The sequence below is a fragment of the Dryobates pubescens genome, chromosome 30 (assembly GCF_014839835.1).
Source record: "Dryobates pubescens isolate bDryPub1 chromosome 30, bDryPub1.pri, whole genome shotgun sequence".
In the NCBI taxonomy this organism is placed as follows: Eukaryota; Metazoa; Chordata; class Aves; order Piciformes; family Picidae; genus Dryobates; species Dryobates pubescens.
Window position 1 is genome coordinate 1,769,163 of NC_071641.1, and position 22,503 is coordinate 1,791,665.

Consider the following 22,503-nt stretch of genomic DNA (forward strand, 5'->3'; position numbering starts at 1 on the left):
TTCTGCAAAGATCCTCAAATCCATGTAGGAGATCTGGGAACATACAACTTGCCATTTCCTTACCCCTCATAACTCATGAGGGCTAAGGGCAAAGCACAAATCCCTTGCAAAGACATTCTAAGAGTTGTTTTGGGGTTTTTTTGTGTCAAGAAGAAAGAATACATCAGGTATCTTCACAACATTCTTGAGAGACAGCTTTAGTGGAGTTTGGGCCACTTCATTACGATTATAGTAGTGGTTTTCCAGGGCTTGTCTGAAAACGTGTTACTGAGTACTGTGAAGCAGTGTTGGCCAGCATGCTGAGAATATTGAGGTAGCTCAGAATAAAACACATTTCTCCCACATTTTAAATGAGTACCACTGTGCTAGCACAGAACTTTGCAAAATCAATTTCTAATATGATTTAAGGTAGCACTGCATCTAGGTGGGGGGAATACTTAGCACACTTTCTTGCAGCATTTCACTCAGAAGACACACTTCTCTGGTCTCAGGTGCAGACTCTTCAATTGTCTGGCAGGACGGGCAACAGAAAGCCCAGCTCTTTACAAACATGGAAATGCTGCCTCTGTCCTAAGGCAGCATCAGAAGCAACATGGCCATAACTGTGTGCTTTTTTTCTGCTAAGAGCTCTGTTCTGACCTGCTGAAGACATTTTAGGAATTTTCCCTGTAAGTAACAGGTCTGACAAGCTGGGATGTGTATCTTATTTAGATTAACACTACAGCTTTCTGCAGCACTGGAGAAAGCGGTGGCTGTGCCTTCTATAAAACTGATAAAGTGGCCTTGCAAAGATTAAATTGCTAATCAGAAAACAGGGACGTTTCAGTAGTTGCTGCCACAAGCTCCCCAGGGTAAACTCAGGAATCACTTTAGTGTTTAGAAGTCATCCAATGCTCATCTACTTCATAATATTTTTCCATCAATATGTCTATTAGCACACACAACCAAAACATTCCTATTAAGAACATAATTCAGGACTGAACTACACCACTTGTTGGTTGGTGTTTGGAAGCCTGTCAAGCACCACACTTTAGCCACCCACCCTTATGCATCCCAAAATCTGCTTTAACTTGATTTTACCTGTTGTATACCAAAGTGGTGGGCAGTGATGGTCAGAAGGCAGCAAAAGGAAAGAAAACATTCACAGTGGATAAAAGCCCAGTCTCTATGGTTGAAATATAGTTTCTCAACTGCATGCTTAAAATTCACTACTAAAATCCTAAAATATAGAGTAATTTGTGATATGCATAGAAATGATTGTGCTTCATATCCACTTTCTCATCAGAAACATGCTAAAATACTAATCCCAGTAATGCTGGCAGACACATACAAGAGGTGAATGCAGGGGGGAAAAACAGGAACAGTTAATTTTAATTCTATTCAAAAGACAGGAAATGTTTGCCAGATTGAAGAGTGGGATCAGCACTTACAAACAGTAGTCACCCCACCCCCACCCCCATTTTAGAACCATATTTAGTTCTGTAGTACAGTGTAAAAAGAAACTAAGTTGGATAAGGAAATTCACACTGTACACCAAGCCCTCAGTGTCAAAACAAGCGCAGCACACGTCATTAGTGAAGTTATTCCAGTATCTAAGAAAAAACTAAAATTCACACTTAAATGTAACTAAAACCAAATCAAACAACAACAACAAAACCCCTCAGGTTTGTGTAAGATTACTTCGATTTCTCCCCGCATCTCTGGCATGGAAAAGGAATTCCTTATACATACTTGGAACTGCTATAGCTCTCAACCTCTATTAACTGCAGCTTAATGAAGGCTCGGGAGCATGCCTCATGAAGCACCATCCCTACCCTGTAAATTCATAGACTCATACATTCAGCAAGGTTGGAAAAGACCTCAAAGATCATCAAGTACAACCTGTCACCACAGACCTCATGATGAATAGACCATGGCACCAAGTGCCACATCCAGTCCCCTCTTGAACACCTCCAGGGATGGTGACTCCACCACCTCCCTGAGCAGCCCATTCCAACAGCCAACAACTCTCTCTGTGAAGAACTTTCTCCTCACCTCCAGCCTAAACTTCCCCTGGCACAGTACGAGACTGTGTCGTCTTGTTCTGGTGCTGATTGCCTCGGACAAGAGACCAACCCCCTCCTGGTTACAACCACCCTTCAAGTAGTTGTAGACAGCAGTAAGGTCTCCCCTGAGCCTCCTCTTCTCCAGGCTAAACAATCCCAGCTCCCTCAGCCTCCCCTTGTAGGGCTTGTGCTTGAGGCCTCTCACCAGCCTCTTTGCCCTTCTCTGGACACGTTCAAGAGTCTCAATGTCCTTCTTAAACTGGGGGGCCCAGAACTGGACACAGGACTCAAGGTGTGGCCTAACCAGTGCTGAGTACAGGGGCACAATGACTTCCCTGCTCCTGCTGGCCACACTATTCCTGATGCAGGCCAGGATGCCACTGGCCTTCTTGGCCACCTGGGTTCATGTTCAGCTGACTGTCTTTATCATCTCAATCTAAAGCTTAGTTCTGCTAAGAACACATTTCAATGACACTCTTTTCCCCCTACCTAGAGTGCAGGAAGGTCTACACCTGTCTCTCCCTGGGTAAGCACTCCCAGGCTATGACTGCAGGATTTTACCCTCATTCACACATCAGAGTTCCCCAAAACACTGAAGGATTCGCCACCCCAATGTGCAGCAACTACTTGGGAAATCAAGAATATGCTGAGAAAGCATCATCTAATTATAAAGTGAAACAGGCTTCTCTAGGAGCTGACTTTTTATCTGGGTTATGAAAACAGTGTTGGCCAAGAACATCATGTAAGGAAAAAGCTTTAAACTTTCCTTTTCAATACAAGTGTAGAAACTGGCAATACCGAGGACACAAACCAGAGGATAAAGTGCCCTTCTCTTACTACTGAGTGGTGTTTTCCTTAGGCTTTTATAGGTGAAAAGTAATCATCTGTGATCAAACACAGGAAGCTCCATACACAGAAACACTGGATGGATTTGTAAATTCAGTAATCCCAAGACTGCTTTTGAGAAGTACTAAAATACTCCAGCAAAAGAACTTGATTTGTACCTTCAAAGTAGCAGCAAGTTTTATTCCATCTGCCCTGTTTTCAAGTTCTAACTCTTAAATTATTGTTAATAATTAAATTATTAACATTACCTCCTCAAGTAGGATTACATTAAGGCACATGCATTTAACCAACTGTGATTTCTGAAAAACTGCAGGAAAGGTAAACCAAGTTTCTCTAAGACAGTGGAAGAAAACCTGTTTTCCCATGTAGCAACCTCAGCTTATCCCAAGGACCTCACAACTTTTTCCCTTTCCTTCCCACAACCTTCAGCAGCTCCACCTCAACTCCCTCCCACTACCTGGAAGAGTCACACCATCTGTAGCAGCTATGCCACCCACCTGCTGACTGATGGCTTCCCCTCCAAGCTGCTGACTTCCCTAAGCCTTGTCAGATCTGGAAGAACTCCACTCCTGTGCCAAGTCTCACTGAGACAGACAAGAAAGTGACTCAAGCCCTTATTTCTTAAGAAACCAAGGTAAAACAGAAAGATATAATTTTATTCCATCTATTTTGAGAATAAAGACAGATGAAGTCCTCAGGGAAGCAGCTCTTTTTCAAAGGGTGGCACAAATACAGACTTAGAAAAGGCGATGTGCATCTCCCTGACTGTACCAACGGAGGGGGATCCAATTACAGAACGTTACAGAACCACAGATTGTTACAGGTTTGAAGGGACCTTTAAAGATCATCTAGTCCAACCCCTTGTTAGAGCAGGATCACCTGTACCAGATCACACAGGAACACATCCAATTCCTCCTCCCTCATTCCTCACTCTTTGCAAGTGCCCTGATAAACCTCTTCTCTCCCACATGAATAATCTGCAGAGTGGACTGATAGAAGTCATCTGACCCCCGTCTAGCTGGAGGCCGCCTTTTGTTTCCCTTCACACAGGAGCTGCACACTTACACAGAAGAGTTGTCAGTGACAGGCACTTGGACCATCGCTCTTTATGATGCTGCCAAAGAAACCAAATAGACCATTTATGGGTGGTCCAGACACCAGAGACAGGGGAAAGAATAGAGACGGCACTTAACCACAATGCTAAGAAGAGTAAAAGATACAGAACACTGCGTGCACCTGTCACCAGTGGAGGAAATGGAAGTGGGAGGGGAACTCATGATGGCACTGCTCACCAGCTGGGTGGTACCAGGAATTCCCAAGCTCAACCTCAAAAGGTGGGACCAGCTCAGAAGCTCCTGCCCACCTGGTCAGTGGAGGTACCAGCTTATGGGAAAAGCAATTTTCAATTGCAAGAGTTATTTTTAAGGCTGAAGTTTAAAGAGCTGTCCGAAAGATGACTGCATGTATGATTATGGGGTACTTAAAATACAGGCAAAAATATTATTTTATCCCTGTTGCACTACATTCAAAGAATTTCTTTATGTATGCTTCATTGCTACACAAGCCCTGCTGCACCACTGGCTTGCTCTCACAAGACCATCAAGGCCTGAAAGACCCAAGGTCTGCACATAATAAATGGGAAGAGTATCAGAGAGGCACAACACTTTTTCCTCAAGCCTTACTTCATGGTATATAGACCTTGAGTTTCTAATAGGCCAGGTATGATTTCGTAATTTTTACCTCAACAATCTTTAGGGTGTGTTAGACATCTGACCTGTCAGCTCTCAGATGTGCAATGCACGTTAGGAAAAGAGCAAAGTACACAGGCCTATCGCTGTGCCTGTCACACCTCCCACAGGGGACGTCTCAGGGCTGTATCTTTGTACCTGCAACCTTCAGCACAGAAGCAGCCCTTACCATTTGTGAAAAACTAAGGAAACCAGACTTATCTTAAAAAAGATCTTCTGAAAGAGGATACAACTAAGTACAGTGGCTCAAATAGAGATTCTACCACAGATGAGACATGAAGTGCTCCTGATTCATTCTTAGCAGGAGTTTCTCTTTTTTTTTCAAACTCAATATGCAGCAGGACTTTTGAAGCCTTTGCCCACCCATTTCCTTCCTCAAGTGGTGAAATCCCATCTTTGCAGGAAGTTTAATGATTGCGAAGGAACTTCATTTAAATTCTTTGCCCTGGGTCAGCTGGGTGTGTTTGTGCCACTGCTGTGTGCTCACAAATCCTTTGGAATTATCACACACAGGAAATCCGCGTGTACACATCAGGTACATCATCAGAAATATATACTCTTATCATGCACCCTATTCTACATGACCCAGACACAGCTGAAATGCACTGACTGCTTAGCCAAAGCAGAGTCATTCCACAAGTGTATTTTATTACAGAAAAACATGCTCTAAAACACTTTCTGTTGCTCTTTATTTGCTTGTTGAAGGAATAATGCAGTTGACTCCAGCCACTTCGGACAGTAACAGCAGAATCACACACTTCAGCCCAACAGTGCACGTGACAGGTACTGCCAAACACCATGCAGACAAAAACACCACAATGATGAGGTCACACATACCATATGCTGGGCTTTAATGCTTCACATCCCCATCTATAATCCCTCAAGTAAACTACGATGCTTAAATTATGGCAAAATCATCTCTGCTTGCTTACTTACTATTTATATTACAATGACTGGACACAGAGCTGTACAAGTACCTCAGTATTAGAGGAAACCATTTCAGTTCTTGTATTCTCTGCAGCACACTGGTATTTCTGTAGGTTTACTGCAGTTTTGCTTAATGTATCTTAAAAACAAATGCATTTGCAAGTGTGCTTGTTTTCTAGTTATAGCAAAAGCCACACAAAAATAAACATGTATTGTAAATGCAAACTAGGAAAACATTAAGGACCTGACTTACACATCACATTTCAAGACAACAGTTTCTACAGATACTAGTTTGACATAGAAAATGCACATTTTATGTCTATTACTTCCTGCAAAGAAACGGCATTGATGCCACTGCTAAGCAAAGTACCAAAGCAAACATCCATATCTGCTTTCTCCTCAAGATCTCCTTGTCACCATCATAAAAAGAACTACATGACTAAATGGTCTGACCATCCCAGATTAATGAATGAGTCACTCTCAGTGACACACAAGTTTCACTTAGAGACTAACGTCGTTTGCATGCTCTACGAAGCAGCAGAGACAAAAGCCACCGGAAATAAATTGTAGGTTGGTGTTTAAGGCACCATACATATCAACTACAAGGAATTTTTAGGGAGAAGGGCAGGATTCAAAGCAGTACACACATCAGGGAAAAGAAGAATCACCTAACACATTTAGCTGTGAAGAACAAATTCAATGGCAAGTGCAATACTTGCTGTAGAAAACCTTGTGAAGGTATGCCGAGTTGGAAAAAGGCTGTTGTAGCACAGCTATATACCCTATTTACGATAATGATATTCATCTATGTTACCAAGGCTGCTGAATCTTGTGACAACTGAAACATTTATTTATGCAAAGAGCAGACATGGCATGGGAATCCATGGTTCATGATTCCCCAGCAAGTCCTGCCAAAGCCTCTTTCTCTTGTTCTGGAAGAACCACTTCTGGTAACAACAGGAATTTAGCTCTTTGCCTACTCAAACTCTGCTTTTCCTGCCAAGACTAGGAGGATGCCAAGTGTGCCGTTTTCTTTGCCTTGAGCGGTTGTCACCCTTAAACTGGGCAGCAGTGTGTTACTCATAGAGCCCTTTAGACCAATAGTTATATTAAACAGCACTGCTTGTTTTAATTCAGAAGTGATCTGAGCAGAATCCATACCAAACATTTGTCTGCTGCCCATTATTAGCATTAGGAATATGATGGGAAAAATCAGTCAGTAGTTAAGAACTGTATCTGAAGTGAAATGGAGGCCTTCCCACACAGATCCAAACTTTGTTTGTTTTGGCAGAAAGGTACTGGAATTTTAGGCACCAACAGCAAAATGCAATAAAGAAGTGTTTAGATCACCATGGTCTCTAAGGACGTCATCTTGAAAATGTGCAACCATGAGAGCTTAAACCAAAAACTGAACACATTTAGCAAGGCCCCAAGTTAACCCATCTCTGCAAAAAATGGTCCTGCAGTTCTGCCTTCTGCTCAAAAAAACAGACTAATGGTATTCCAGACCAAGTAAGGGAGCAAAAAGGCCGGGTTTTTTCGGTTTCTTTTTAGGAACAGAGATTTTCACCAGGACTTTAACAAAGATTTCTCTAGGCAGGCAAAGAAAAGGAAAGCCTTCCAGAAAAAATGTACACATTAAAACTACCTTACACGAAGTGACTGAAGGCCAGGAATACTATTTGCAGGACTGACAAAAACAAACAAGTAGAAAAACATTAATTGAGACACTCCTCCGATTGGGGTACCTCTCAGAAAAGAGAGTCTCCTGACGGCGCAGCTCACGTTTCTAACCCACTGCTGCGACGCAACTCAGTGAAAACAGTTTTTTTAATTGGTTCCGTTCTCTTAAAGACAAATCATCTTGTTCATTACAGCTTTTATCTGCACAGCCAACCTGTGAAACTTGGCAATGAGAAATTGCTAGCCCAGCAGAGAGGCATGCCTATGAAACTGCCTTCTAAAATGTCTTGTAAACATTCAAATACAGACATCTCCGCAACAGTCATCACTGAGCTCAATGTTATTTCACGTTTCTACATTAGAAATCTGAGCAATACCCAATTAAGATGCAAATTCTGGATGCCTTAGTACTTAAAAGGACTCACAATCAGCAACTTTCTTCTAATGTTAAAATAAACAGACAATTTAGGTACCTCTTGTCACCAAACTACTTATGACTGATACAGATCAGCAGCCTCCACCTCAGACTTCAGTAGGTAGCTGTTTGTTCTGTGAGAGGGGGAAACAACCTGACCAGTTGCCCTCTACGAGTTAAAAAACAGAGGCCATGAGTTAGGGAGAGCAAGCTTACAGCCAGAACTGTTTTACAGAAGGTACTGCTTTGTACCGATTTTTGGTCAACACCTTTACAACTGGAGTTGCTAATGCTGTTAATTACAGTACTATCTACCAAGACTTTATAATAAGCCAGCTATTCATATGACATGTTTTCAAAAACACCATCGTCAATTTATATGCACCTTCCCAAGTCGAGGCGCTTCTGTCTCTGATACTGTACCAGTAAATACTCCTTGAAATGAAGAACCTAAAATGCATACAGCATCACTGTTACTGCCAGCAAGGCCTGGCAGCAGGATTGTTTTGCTAAAGGCAGTCCTTCTCATATATTCAATTTGTTTTGCTCAGCTCATCCTGTAAGAAATGATCCACTGCCAAAAAAAGATCGATTACTGTTACTGGAATGAATTGTTATCAGAGACACGATCTTGACAGATTTCAGGCAAAGGACAGGCACTAACACAAGTATTTGCTTTGTAAAATGAATCTGGAAGACTGCGGCTGGACTCTGAGGGTGCATTTACACTTCACAGCTCAGCTGATTTAAGAGCTCCCTGCTGCCAAAGGAGGATATCCCGCTCTGTGTTGCGTCATCCTGACCCCCTCCCTGGAGGAAATCACAGGGCTCACTGCACCCTGGGCTAATCCAACTCAGCTCACTAACATCATAAGCTTTTTCCCCCCCTCTCCCTCCCCCTCCATTTTGAAAAATCAAGGCTGTGCTGATTTGGAAGGCTGAAGGCACTAGCACAGGGTTTGCGCTTTGCGGCAGAGCCAGGCTGTTCAAGCAGCTCGTCACAACGTGTAACCTCATCCTGATGAGAGGCACTGAACTCATTTAGCTCCCCCACCAGAGACACACAAAAGCACCAGCTCTTCCATGAACTGAACCTCCCTCTCCTTTCCCCAGGATTCTCTCTCAGTTGCTTCTCCTTTTTTCTAGCTCTATATTTAGTACTGGGAAAAAGGAAAAAAAAACCAACCAACCCATCTTGGTGAAGCAGGAGGGAAGAAGGGGTGTCAGGACAAAATTACATAGCATTTATTCAGGACCATCTGTTATTCCAAGTCTCAAAGTGCTATTTCTGTACCACTGCAGTGTACCAGCCCAGTCGCAAGATAGAACTGATGGCTATTCTAACTGTAATCAGTTCAGCACAAGTATACAGTATTTTTCTATTTATCACAGAAGGCATTTTTAGCTGGGGAGGGGAAGAATAATTACTTCTCTTGGTTTTTAAATACACACAATATATTAATGTTTTGCTAATGTATGGAGAAGGCACTAAAACAAAAGATACTGGAAATTTTAGCAAGCTCAGAAACAACAGCAAGAGTTTCCTTCCTTTTTTTCTTTTAACATAAAATTTTCTGCTGTCCATTCTCAAAAAAATAGAGTTGGGCATCACTGTAGTACTGCAAAGACCTAGAAATGATAGCCCAGCTTCAGAGGGATGGATACTATCCTTCACCTGCTCTACAATTAATGGTACTGATAACCTTTAAAGGTATTTAATCCAAGATGGTTCAATATTAGTTGCACAGTAGTCCTTGAGATGATTAGATTCACTAGAGTCAGATAGAGTATCCAGTACAATATTTCACAAAATGAGCACTAATCTCTGCTAGTAATCAATAGCAAATTGTTTCTGTAACACAGAACTTAATAATAAAGTGCATTTTACAATCAACACAGATTTTAACTAAGTGGACAGTATCTACAAACCAAGAAAAATTTCTTACCTGATAGGGCTGAAAGGCACTATCTTCAGCTATAAAATCCAGCTGTTTGTCCACAAGGAATTCTACTGCAGTAATTGAATTGTACACACTTTTTCCAACCAAAGGCTTGAATGTCTATTGGGGAAGAAAGGAAGGAGGGGGAAGAAACCAAAATTAACCAATTTTAAAAAAGCTCAGCACATGAAGACCCCAGGACTATATAAACACTAACATTATTCTTCCATCAAAACAAGTTAAAACAGAGTAACAATCACAAATTATGTAAGAAATGAGAATTTTGTGTTTTGTCGTTTTTCCTTTGTGTCACTGGTGAAAAAAACAGCTAGAAAAAGGAACTACACCATACATTCTTCCTTTTCCTTTCCCTCATTGTGCTTGAGCAACAGTGTTTACCACAGAATCTCCAAAGTACAGGAATACGATTTTATCTTAAACATACAGCTTAGCAGGCAGCTCCTCTCCTTTTGCCTGCAGAACCAACTAGCGCAGTGGCAATTACACTAAGGACACTGAAGTGGAAACGGACTGCAGACATGAAAACGCTCCCCCCCTTCCTGCTCTTAAATCGTTCACCTTGCCTCGAGTCAACCACCTCATTTCCCTGCCCGTCTCTGCAACTGCTCTAGCTCTGCTGCCTGCCACCCCCGCAGCCGCTCCTCCCTGCAGCAACTGGCTGCTCCGGCGCAACGGCTTCCAGGGCGGCAGCGCCCGGTCCCGGGGCTTCTGCAGGGGGCCGGCAGCTTTCCTGCTTCCTCCCACGTGCTCGGGAAGCGGCGAGGGGCCCAACCCGGGACGAAGCAGGAAACTTGCCGGCCCCACTGGAAAAGCCTGGCTTGCAGAAAGGGGAGCTGACAATAACAGGCTCCTCGATGCCACTCATAGCCTTTGCCCAGAACACCCTGCCTTCTCCAGGCGCAGTGGGATGTGATAGGCAAGGGGGGAGGGAGTCAGGACTCCCCCGAGAGGGAATGAGCTGGCGGTCTCCTTCCCTGCTGGCTGGGTTTCCTGGAACAGAAGGGCAAGGAGAGCGTGACTGCTCGGGGATGTACCGAGAGGGGATGAGTCAGGTGAAAGGAAATCCCAGCGGATAGAAGGAAGAAAAGACAGACAGGAAAAGCACGGGTGAACAAAAGAAACGACCAGTAGAAAGCACATGCAGGGGAACAAAAAAAACCACACCACACCACCAAACATGGAGGGACAGAAAAAAAAAAGAAGATGGAGGAAAGTTATCCTACAGGATAAAAACCCCCAAACATAGTAATGACGCTAGCTAACCCTTTGAGATTGATTCTAAATTTAAAATGCAGGGAAAAAAGACATAGAGGAGAAACATGGGCAGGTCAAACCACAGGAAGCAGTTGTGCAAACGCTACACCAACATCTGTAAGATACTGCTATCACAGCAGAACATCACGAGCCCACGTGCAGTACCCCGCAGCAAGAGACCCCAAGTACTTACAAGGGGAGGGCAGGCTAACTGCCGCTCATTCACAGACGGGGAAACCGAGACATGAAGCCATCCCCTACCTTGACAAAAGCCACCTAAGCAGGGCAGCAGTGGAGTCAGTGCCCTGCCCTCAGCCAGCTCCTAAGATGCACTCAAGGTTTTATCAGTCTTCATTACCTACTTTACAAAGGTGTTGCCTTGCGATTAAGCTAAATATAACCCAAGTCCCTCTGGAGCTTCAGCTTTGGCACTCACAGAACGAATAAGGGAATACTTCAAAAGAGATACACAATACTTTCTAATAAATATATCCAACTCTACAAAGGTTCTAATTTAACGTACAGCACTCTTGCTTACATTTTATTTAAGGTTTCACTTCAGCTGTCATCCTTTCTCACACAAGCAAGAAAACAAAAAACACAAACAACCCTTTCAGCCATCTCAACGACAGGATAACCAGATGAAAAGGTTGAAGGGAGAGGAGAACATGATATGCTAACTACAGAGTCTGAATAGTAAATAATTATTTAACCTCTAACAGTTAAGAAAGAGCCTTTGCTCTTGGATCACTTTTCTATAATGGATCTTGTATTGCTAATGGCTTGAGTTAAGAGAGGGTGGAGTTCACATCATGAGATTGCAGAGCATTGAGTATATAAAGCAGACAAACTCCTTTGAAAAAAAGTCAACCTTGTAGTCCTTCAGTTCTAAATTCACCCCTGCATCTTTGCACACTTCTACTTTTTTCACACTGTCTTCTTTCTAACTTTGTGCTGTTATTCAGGTCAAGAAACACGTTTCCAACTACAAACAACAGGACATACCACATTATTAGCTGAAACGAAACCATGTGGAATGTGGCTTGCAGTTACCGTTCAGGATTCAGACAACATTACAGATTAAGGTACAAGTGAGCCACTGGTTTATCTTACTGCTGGTATTAAAAGAACTGGTTCCAAATATAGATCTGTGAACGTGATTATTCTGAGAAGAGAAACGTACGTAATACCTTCTCACTTGCTTTCATAGAGCTAAGCCTCTAGACAGGCCAACGCCCCCAAAATATGCATGTGGAGGATGTAGGCTATCCCACAAGCACAGGGGAAAAATATGTAAATAAATAAAGCAATAACTACACCATGTCACACACCTCCTCATAGGCAGATGGCTGCTCAGCTGCACAGAACTCCTGATTTCAGGCACTATTAGAAAACATTCCCACTATCAAAGAACAACAAAACTCCACCCTTTAATACAAGCAGGCCTCCTTGGGAAAGCAAAGTCCAGGCTCCATCAGCTCCAGGAGATAGCAGGCCACCAAGGAGATACCCAAACTAGGACAGGTTAGGGATTTGAAAATCTTGAGACAGAAGACATGACCAAACTTCACCCCACACACTGCATATGCACAAAGAAAAACAGACTAAGACCACAACAGTCAAAAGTAAGCTACTAGAGGCAAACATGCGAGACATGTAACAACATGAAAATAGATGCAAAGAAGGTCCGAAAAGCTCCTTGTAGATTTTCAGATGAAGACGCTCTCTCTTTCTGTTCCCCAGTGGAGGACAACTCAAGGGAGAATCAGGCCTAGTGGCTGAAACCAAGAAAAACAAGTCTCCTCAAACAAAAAACCTCCGTTTCAAACTTACATAAAGATTCCTTTTACCATCTATGTTAACCCAACTCCCTGAAGATCACAATTAAGCAAAGGATTCAAGCACTCTACTTTAAGTGACATGTCACTTCATCATTGTTCTCAACTATTGCTTGAAAAAAAATCCCATCTCCCCCCCACCAAATTTCCCTGTTTGACCAAAGGGAGTTCTATGTACACACATACTTTGGCTGCTTTACTACCAAGTTCACTGGTAATTAATAAAAAATATTTTTTACTCTGCCCTTCCCCTTCTTCCCATGATTATACCCCAACTGCTTACAGAACCTGCTTACAGAAGGCATCTAAAACAGCTCTGAGACTGAGAAAAAACGTTGGGTTTGGACCTTCTGCAAATCCAAACAAATTTTCAGACAGTAAGCGCCATCACTTCACATCAATCTAGGAACGATTCGATGGCACTCGTTAAATATGAACATAGCTGATAACTCACGATCTGCTTTTTTAACGCCCGGTGACACAATTCATCTATTTATTTATCATTTCAAAACTGCCACAACAAGCACAGGCCCTCATCTCTCAAGGATGCAGCCCTGAAGGAGCACACAGTGCATTTTTTAATCTCTGCCTAATGGAGTTCAGCAGCTGGAGACACGGTAAGCCGCCCGCCCCATGTGAGCAGGCAGTTCCCTGGCACTAAATGTGGCCCCGGGAGCCGCTGCCGCCCGGCTGCTGCAGCCCCGGCAGTGCCAAGCTGTGACAGCCAGCAGCTCACTGCAGCAGACGCTCGGGTTACAGCAAAGCTCGCAGCTGCCGCCTGGCTCATCCCGCACGTACCACCTCCTCCTCCCCACCTCGCTGGAGCCTGCAGCCTGCTCCCCGCACCGCAAACACCCATCTCGCTCTGCATACGTACTGCATTGGCCTTTTGAGGGCTTTCTAAATCCCTCTAGAGAAAATAATACCGTGAAGACCCTTTAAAACTCTTAAAAAGCTTAAAATGCATTCAAACAACCTATTCCTAAGATAAAACCTGTACTAGTTTATAGGTTTTGCTCTTTAACCTACAAAACCCGCGGAGATCGTGTAAACGCAATGGGTACGTGCCACTGGGCAAACTTTTCCACACATTGTTCCTGAGCCCCGCTGTTTAGTCTGCAATAGCGCAAACACTGGCACCTCTTCGTTATGACGCTTAATCACTCAGAAGAGCTGTACTCTCCTCCAGCGCCCGTTTGTTGCCATGGTTTGCACTCAAAGGCAGAACTACCGAGCAGAAAACAGAGCAAGATAAATAAGGCAAGTCTGACCTAAAACCCGAGCACGGCTCTTTTTTTTTTTTTTCACTTGCGGACTGCTCTTCCTGCGGCAGGGCCCGTCTCCAGCCACGGCACTGTTCCAGACGGAACTCCCTCAGCCCTTCCGCAGCGGGGGTGCCGAAGCCCGCGGGCAGAAGGAAGTCACCGGCGGGGCGCGGACACCACGCTGGCCGGCCCCCCTCCCCGGCAGAGCAACGGCGGCGGATGCAGCATAGCAGTGGGCTGCAACGACTACCGGCAGCTGGCTTGTAACGGGGGAGCTACTCACCGCTAATGCCTGTACAACGTTCGGCAACTGGCATTAACGGCAAAAATTTAGGCTGGCTAACAAAAAAACACAAAGAAAACGAAATAAAAAAAAACCCCAAAACCACAACACCTAACTACAAACAAACCAAAAAAAGGAACCGATTTCTTAAATTACGTTTTCGGAAGGGTGCCAACCGCCCCTGCACAGCTCCTCAGGGCAGAGATGGCCAGTCCCCCCCCCCCCCGCCCGCACTCCCTACCGCCGCTCCGTGCACAAAGCCGCCGTCGGCCGCGTGCCGCGCCACCCCCGTGCCACCTCCGCGCTCCCCCGCGCCCGCAGCAGCCCGCTCGTCACGTGCGCCTCTCTGCACAGCGCGGGGCCGGGGGAGGGGAGGGTGGGGGCGGGAGGGGGGCACGGCAGTCCCGATCCGCCCCCACCGCCTTGGAGGACAAACAAAAGGCGTCCGGGTGCCTCTCAGAAAGTTAAAATGTCCGCGGGGGAGTGGGTGTCCCGCGGGGGAAGCCGCTGAGGCGCGCCCGCGCCCCCTCCATCCCCTCCCTCGAGTCATGGCGAAGGATTTTCACCCCCAAACCCCAGTCGATTCCCAACCACGCAGCCGTTGGTACGCACCTCGCTCCGCAACCCGCGGCCCGGCTCGGCCCGGCCCAGCCCGGCCCGCGGGACCTCCGCGCCCGCCTCCGCCTTTGAACTCACAAGGAAAATGGTTCTCGCCGCGCCGCTTCCGGGTCGGTCCGGGCGGCCCCGCCGGGGGCGGGGACGGCGACGGCAGGGCCGGGGGAGGAGGCGGCGGAGAGAAGGAGGAGGGCTCGCTACCCGCCCTTTGTGAGGCTAGCGCGCAGCTGCGCCCGCCGCGGAGGCCCCGGCGCGTCCCCGCTGCTGGGTCATGGCGCGCTGCCGCCGCAGCTTACATAAGGGCGGGCGCGCGGTGCGCGGGGCCGGCCATGGCGGCGCTCTGCCGGGGCGGGGAGGAGCTGGGACAAGTCGAGCTGAGGAGGGCCGCCGGGAGCCGTGCCTTCAGGAGCCGAGCTAGGAGAGCACGCCGGCGGGAAGGGGCGGCTCTAGGCAGGCACGGCCGGCGGGGGCGGAGAACGGCCACGTCCCGCGGGGGCGGGGCTGTGGGCCACGTGTGGCGGCGGCCGGGGAGTGGGGCCGGGGCAGCTGGGGGCCGGAGTCTCCCGCAGTCCAGGGGGGCCGCCCTGCCGTGGGCAGCGGCCGCTGCGCCCGGCCTACGCCAGACCTCGGGCTCTGCCAAATCTAAGGCGCAATCGATGGCCTGAGTCCTTCGTCACCCCGCGCCTCTTCCACGGGCCCAGGCCTGTCCCTGACCCTCCCCTTGGATGGGCTTTTCAAAGTCAGCAAGTGAGAGCTACAATTCTGGCCCTGTTCATTAGAAAGCGGGGGGAGGGGGAAGGAAGGGTGGGTCAGGCATGAGCTCAGTGCCTGATTTCGGTCCAGAAGAGCAGCCGGAACAGGGTGGCGAGAGGAGCGACTCGACCTGCAAGGCAGAGGAGCGGCCGGGAGGCCTGCGCTGCTCCACTCCCCGCTGCACCCCGGGTACGATGAAAAGCTTAGCAGAGGGCTGGTCATCCCAAAGCCCTTCAGTGACAGCATGCTTTGCCGTGATCAGCAAGTATTTACGGCCCATGAATTGATGCATACTGTTCTCAAACACAAGTTTCAGCATATAACTTGTTGTCTCCCTCCCGACGACAACAACAACAACAACAACAACAACATAAACCACGTTTTTTCCACTGGTGAACCTAAGTTAACAGCACTAACCCACTTACTTACAGTTTATATAACATCAATTCACCTAATAGTCCAGGGGGGAAAGTGCACTAAGGAGAGCATGGTTTCCAAACAGAAATTTAGCAATAGTGCCTGTAACACATTCCTTGAATTTAGCTCACATGCACAAAAAAGGATAGAAGAGTAGAAGTGGAGGGAGGAGGGGGAGAAATCACAAGGGAGGTTGTGATCGAGGCATTTATTTCCTCTGAACCCTTTAAACATAAACAGCTGTACATTTTAAATATTTTACTTTATGGAAAAAACACAAAGCCTGCAGTTAGCCAAGAAAGTGTAAGAATAATGGGAAATCAATGCATGGCTACCTCTGTTCTCATTTTGAATTATTCCAAATGATGTAAGCTTAAAGGTGTACTGGAATGCTATAAAATACTGAGCTCTGAAATAATAAAATGCTTCAGTATAGTTAAAAATTAAAGTTGAATGGGAAGGCTCTCTACCCACCATGGACTTTTTTTCTCTAGCAGCTGGATTTTTTCCACCAGTTTGTGACATTGCACACACAACAAACAAAGCAGGAACTAGAGTACCTGTTCAAGGGTTTTGCACCCCATCCAGGCTCCACTCAAACCATGTAACTACAAAACTGGATTTTGCTTTGAAGGAGCACTAGCAGAGGTGGTTTATTGTGTTGATTTTGTCTTTTGAGTGGTCTTCCAGCCCAGCAAGCCTGAGGCAGCTGAGCAGCCTTATATGGCAGCAAGGCTGCCCTAAGCAGCCTCCATCTATTCCTGACCACCCAAGCTGGACATTTGCTCCTTTATTCTCAGGCCGCCCGGCACATCGCCCCTCACCGGATCTGCTTGCCCTTGGAGCCAGCAAGAGAAAGGTCGTCTTCTACAGCCACCAGGGCATGGGGCCTGCTAACTCCCTCTGCTCCCCCAGAGCATACCCCCTGCATAGCAGGGCTGCACTTCCTCATATCCAGACCAAAAAAAATAACCATGCTAGCAACATGACTTCTTTCCAATTCCCTCTTTTCCATCCTACCACCCCCAGGGCAGGCAGGAGTAATGCCTCAGCCACTTTTACCAGTGATGCAGTTTGCAGAGACTAAAATATATCTTAATTCCATGTTTGGGGCCACATGTTGCACCACCATTGCACCACCTTTATGCCTTTGGTGCAGAAGCATGCCCATTCTCTGCCACCAAACAGCAACAGGGCAGACGAGCAGAGGAATCTTTCACAGACTAAGTTCTTCAGAGGCCTCACTCTGAGAAAACAAAACTTGACCTATCAGTACTAGCTGACACATAGAATTATCCTGAGCTCAGACTTTGCCAAGTAGTCAAGAAATAAAGCATTTTATCCAGACTTAGTTCTGTACTTCAAGTTAACTTCCAAAGCACATTTCAAATTACCTTCAGGTAGTACTTAACAGCCCCAAGGAAATACTACTTGCTACCACCAAACTTGTACCTCTCCCATATGGTTTCACAGCTTTGTTTTGTAGTTTCTCTCTAGTAAGAGTCCAAACACTTAGTTATTTTAGGAAGGACAAACAAATTAATTATGCCTATTACAGAGAGAAATATATTTCATGTTACTATTCAACTAATGGTGCTGCAATAACTATGTTGTATGTAGCACAACTGTCAATGCAGGCAGTCCTTGGTATCCAAGACAGACACTGTTAAAATACAAATCACAAGACTGTCTGGAGGACAGGAAAGTTTGCCACTTTGGACAAAGCTTTATTAATAGACTGCGACTTAGTAACAAAGAATATTAATACCAAGCACACCACTGCTTCTTCATTACCACAGGGAGATTCTGCTAAAAATTCTCCAGTGGCACCAGTGACACATGGAACACTGACCATACAATTCTATTTCCAAGGGTTTCATACAAAAATTATGTCAGCAAAAGTCTGCTAAATGGGAAAACACCTTTTGACAGTATTGAAATAATAATGAAGTTGCTACTGGTGCAATTGTTAATGTTACACATGCTATGGCAACATGAAACAACATTTACATCATTTACAGATCACTAAATTTACCTCAGAATTTAGCTGTGTATTCTTAACACAGATTTGCCATGAAAAGGCACTGGCACTGATTTTTTAAACAAGAATTAAAGAAAAAATAGTGTCCTAAGAATGCCAGAAGACTATGGAAAATATTCCTATCCAAGCCTAGTTATGACATTTGCAAAACATCACACTTTAGAGTGACTCGCTTAAGAGTCACATTATTTTAGCGCTGTTTCCAACTACTGTTTGGTTCTTCTCACAATTGGGGTTAAACTCTGCCAAACAAGCTATGCTATAAGCTTGCAGAACAGAGTTGCCTTTGTTCTTTGGCACTGCCAGTCCCCTATGGAATCAGGCAGCACACTGAACTGCACTCTGCAAACAATCCCTGACCTTCAATTACTGTCTTGGCTCGCTGCCACAGGATACATGTATTACTGGCAACACAGTGTGCCCTATTTTGCAGATAATCGCTAGAACTACAGATAATCATGAAAAACGACGGAAACCCGCAAACATTCCCTTCCTAAAATCACAGTCCTCACTTCAACTACAGCAAAGAGTTGCCCCGGTGTGCCGGAGCAGCACAGCCCCGGCTCACGCCCAGGCCGTGCATGGGGGGATGGCAGTGCTGCAGGGTTTGTATTTTCAGGGACGGCGGGAACGATTCCAGGTGGCGAATGGGTTCGCCTTCCTCTGCTGGGGGGGCTCGGGCTAGGTTTCGTTTGCTTTGTGGCGGGAGACAGGCCGGGTTGTGCTGGCACGGTTTCGCAAGAGCTGCTCTTTTATTCTTTCCCCTTCTTAAAGTCCTGGCAGGTTTCTCACCGCAGCGCCCCGAAGCCGGGACGTTAGCTGGGCGGTCGGTGGCCGGTGGCCGAGAACGGCTGGCGGGCAGCGCCGCCCCCCGCGGCCCCTTTGTCGGCGGGGCCGGGGCCAGGCCGGGGCCGGCAGCAGCTGCAGCCCTTGTACTTGGATGCTGGCCGGCAGCCAGCGCCCGGCCGTGAGTCACTACCCTTCTGGGAGTCTGCCAGCAGCACAGCCGGGACAGCGGGGAACAAGAGCACGGCGAAGCGGGGGGTCTGCTGCGGCCCCCCGTTCCTCTCGGCAAGGCCCAAACTTCAGGAGCTGCAACCACGCTCCTGCCCTTCACCTCACCCGAGAGACCCACGTCCGCCATGCTGCTGGCAAGGAAAGAGCACATGTAAATATTGCGAATGAGTAAATATATAAACTATGAAAAAACGAAAGTTATTTAAATCGGTCTTCCTCATTTAAATCAGCGTCCTTCTACTTATCTTCTTCCTGTACGTGCTGCCCCACATTTGCTTAGTAAGCAGAACTGGTTCATAGCGACACTGCTGCAGAAATAACGCAGCCTAAGAGCAGAGGGTAGGGTCAGTCTCACCTTAGTGGAGAAATTAATTTTCTGATTGCCTCTTTGTGCAAATGAAGTGAATTCAAACGCTGAAGCTTAGGTCCAGAAGCCAAAGTCCAAAGAAGAAATTAATACGTTTGAAACAATAATTACTACTAAGACTGCGACACGTAAAATGGCGTACCCAGCATTCACGTACCAGTTCCATTGGCAAATTCTTCGTTAAAACGCTTGTTTCTGGCTATGGAGGTGGGCAGATCTTACTTGGAGACATCCAGATGTGCAAAACCTTCACCAGGCTCTACTAATTTTCAAACCTGAGAAGCTGAGGACAACAGTCTACATGGAAGAACAGGAGCAACAATACAATTACTACACTCATTTATCAGCACTGATTTTACGGTGTATTTCAAATGAATCCAGTTTTAAATATGGCTTCTATCTTTGCAATATTTTCAACCAACTTTTAAAATCACTGTTGTCCTTCCCTGGGTAAGTACCATGGGGTTTAATGCTGTATGCATCAACATGACACTGCAATTTTCCCCATTAGGGCATCCCCATCTACTTCATCACACTACCACTTAAAATCACAGCTCTGGGATTTGGCTCCATTAGCAAATCTGCAGTATTTTTGTGGCTGAATTGGTGTCCCTGCTGCAACAGGACATCGATTAAAACAGAAGCATGGCATTAAAAAAAACCCACCACCACCATAGGCAATAGTATTGTATAAGTTTTGTTACTTGCTGGAATTCACTGCTACTCTTTAAACCTTTTGTAAACTTCAGAAACTACACATTTTGAATGTTGGCAAATAATTTCACAACTAAATTGCTTTCATTTTTCTTATTTAAAAACTCCAATCTTTTGTACAAATTCAACTGGTACTTTCAGGTCTAAGTTGCATGAACTTTTTTTTTTTACAATTGCTACCCCTAATTTCTTTCTTCTTTCCTAGCCCATTCTGTACTTCCCCTTAATTCAGTTTCTATTAGCAGCTCATTGCTGATATTTTTCTATCTAGCTTCTGCAGTCTCCCCCTTGCAGATATGAATCCTTATATTCAGAACCCACAGAACACTGCTCTAACTCCAGATTTATGTCCAAAGACAAAATGTTGAGCAGTGTCTCAGATATCCCTTTGTGGATATCTGTCTTCTCAAGTCCAGCACTGCTGTAACAGACTGGTGTTTTTCTATGTCCTCTCCCTTTGACAGCTGAGCAAAAAAATGCTGTGACCCTGCCACTCACTCAAATCCACTAACATCAATTTCATCTCTAAGTGTGACCAGCTCTCACTTCTGGGGTCAGATTACATGAAAGTCTTGCAGATCTTTCTCATAAAGCACATTTTCCTACCCTTCCCCACTGTGCAGAGCACCAGCCTACATTCATCCCAAGTTTTGATTACTGAAGCCTCTTTTGCTCTGGCCTCAATAAATTGAACGCATGTTCAGATCCACTCAAAATGCTGTCACTAACACCTCCAGCCCACAACATCCACTCTTGGGACTCCTTCTCCCCAGCAGTCCCATCATATCAAACTGCACTTTCAGAAACAGCATCTCCTGATCCTACTCATTGCTCATTTATCAATTTTAGGAACAGCTTACTGGCAACACTTGCAAAGGTGATTCACTGACATCTATTTTCTCCTTAAAACTCTGCTTTGCTGTACTGACCTCTGAAACCTTGACAATAGCTCGGCCACTGCTTTATGGAAGCCTCGTCTTCCCTCATAAGCAATTCCTCCTATTTCTCATCTGCCTGTGTGTCATCTGCCAGTGTGTCATCTGCCCTTGACTCAGTCTCAAATTTTAACTCTGTGAAGAAAGGAATCCTTTGTCTTCTGTGTTTGCTCCACACCTCACCGCACAATGAAATCCTGGACTTTCATGAGTTTCCAAGTTTTGCAGTAATGTGCCACAAAAGTCATTAACCTTGAGGCTGGATTCTGTCTTCTACAAAGCAAGCACAACAGCTTCAAGATTATAACGTTCTTACCCACACTCTTTCTGCAACATTCATCAAATCCTTTTTAACTTGGGCAACATCCATATTTTTCGGCATTCATGTTTCTTCAGCCTTCTTACTTTACTCACAATAATGCTCTGACTCATTTCTTGGGTTCATTCTCTTCCTCCAGCCCTGTCACCAATAATCAAAACCCAGCTGAACATGAGCCAGCAGTGTGCCCAGGTGGCCAAGAAGGCCAATGGCATCCTGGCATGCATCAAGAATAGTGTGGCCAGCAGGAGCAGAGAAGTCATTCTGCCCCTGTACTCAGCACTGGTTAGGCCACACCTTGAGTACTGTGTCCAGGTCTGGGCCCCCCAGTTTAAGAAGGACATTGAGACACTTGAACGTGTCCAGATAAGGGCAACGAGGCTGGGGAGAGGCTGTGAGCACAGCCCTATGAGGAGAGGCTGAGGGAGCTGGGATTGTTTAGCCTGGAGAAGAGGAGGCTCAGGGGAGACCTTATTGCTGTCTACAACTACCTGAAGGGAGATTGTAGCCAGGAAGGGGTTGGTCTCTTCTCCCAGGCAACCAGCACCAGAACAAGAGGACAGAGTCTCAAGCTGCACCAGGGGAAGTTTAGGCTCAAGGTGAGGAGAAATTTCTTCACAGAGAGAGTCATCAGCCATTGGAATGGGCTGTTCAGGGAGGTGGTGGAGTCACCATCCCTGGAGGTGTTCCAGAGGGGACTGGACATGGCACTTGGTGCCATGGTTTAGTCATGAGGTCTTGGGTGACAGGTTGGACTTGATGATCTTTGAGGTTTCTTCCAACCTCGGCGATTCTGTGATCATAACATTCTTGCATCCTTTTCCCCCTGAAGTTAGTGGATGTAACATTCATTCACCCAGTCTCCTTCCAGACTCACCTCCAGGAAAACAACCTAATTGAGAACATCAGCTTTGGGCTTCTTAGACCCACTGAATCGATGGTCTTCTGATTCAGCATCCAGCACAGCCTCCCTGTCATGTAATGGACTCAATGAAGTCCATTACAGAAGACGACTCCACCTTTCACCCTCCTACTATTTCCTGTTCTTCTCATACTACAT

At 45.8% G+C, this 22,503-nt stretch overlaps 1 protein-coding gene across 2 annotated transcripts in view; it reads right to left on the bottom strand.

Moving 5' to 3' along the window:
- Nucleotides 1-22,503, bottom strand: part of JMJD1C (jumonji domain containing 1C) — a 157,846-nt gene that overhangs the window by 49,198 nt on the left and 86,145 nt on the right. For both annotated transcript variants that reach the window (XM_054174714.1, XM_054174715.1), the window contains exon 3: nucleotides 9,611-9,724. In XM_054174714.1, coding sequence (XP_054030689.1) covers nucleotides 9,611-9,724 — 114 coding nt within the window. The remainder of the gene's footprint in view (nucleotides 1-9,610; nucleotides 9,725-22,503) is intronic.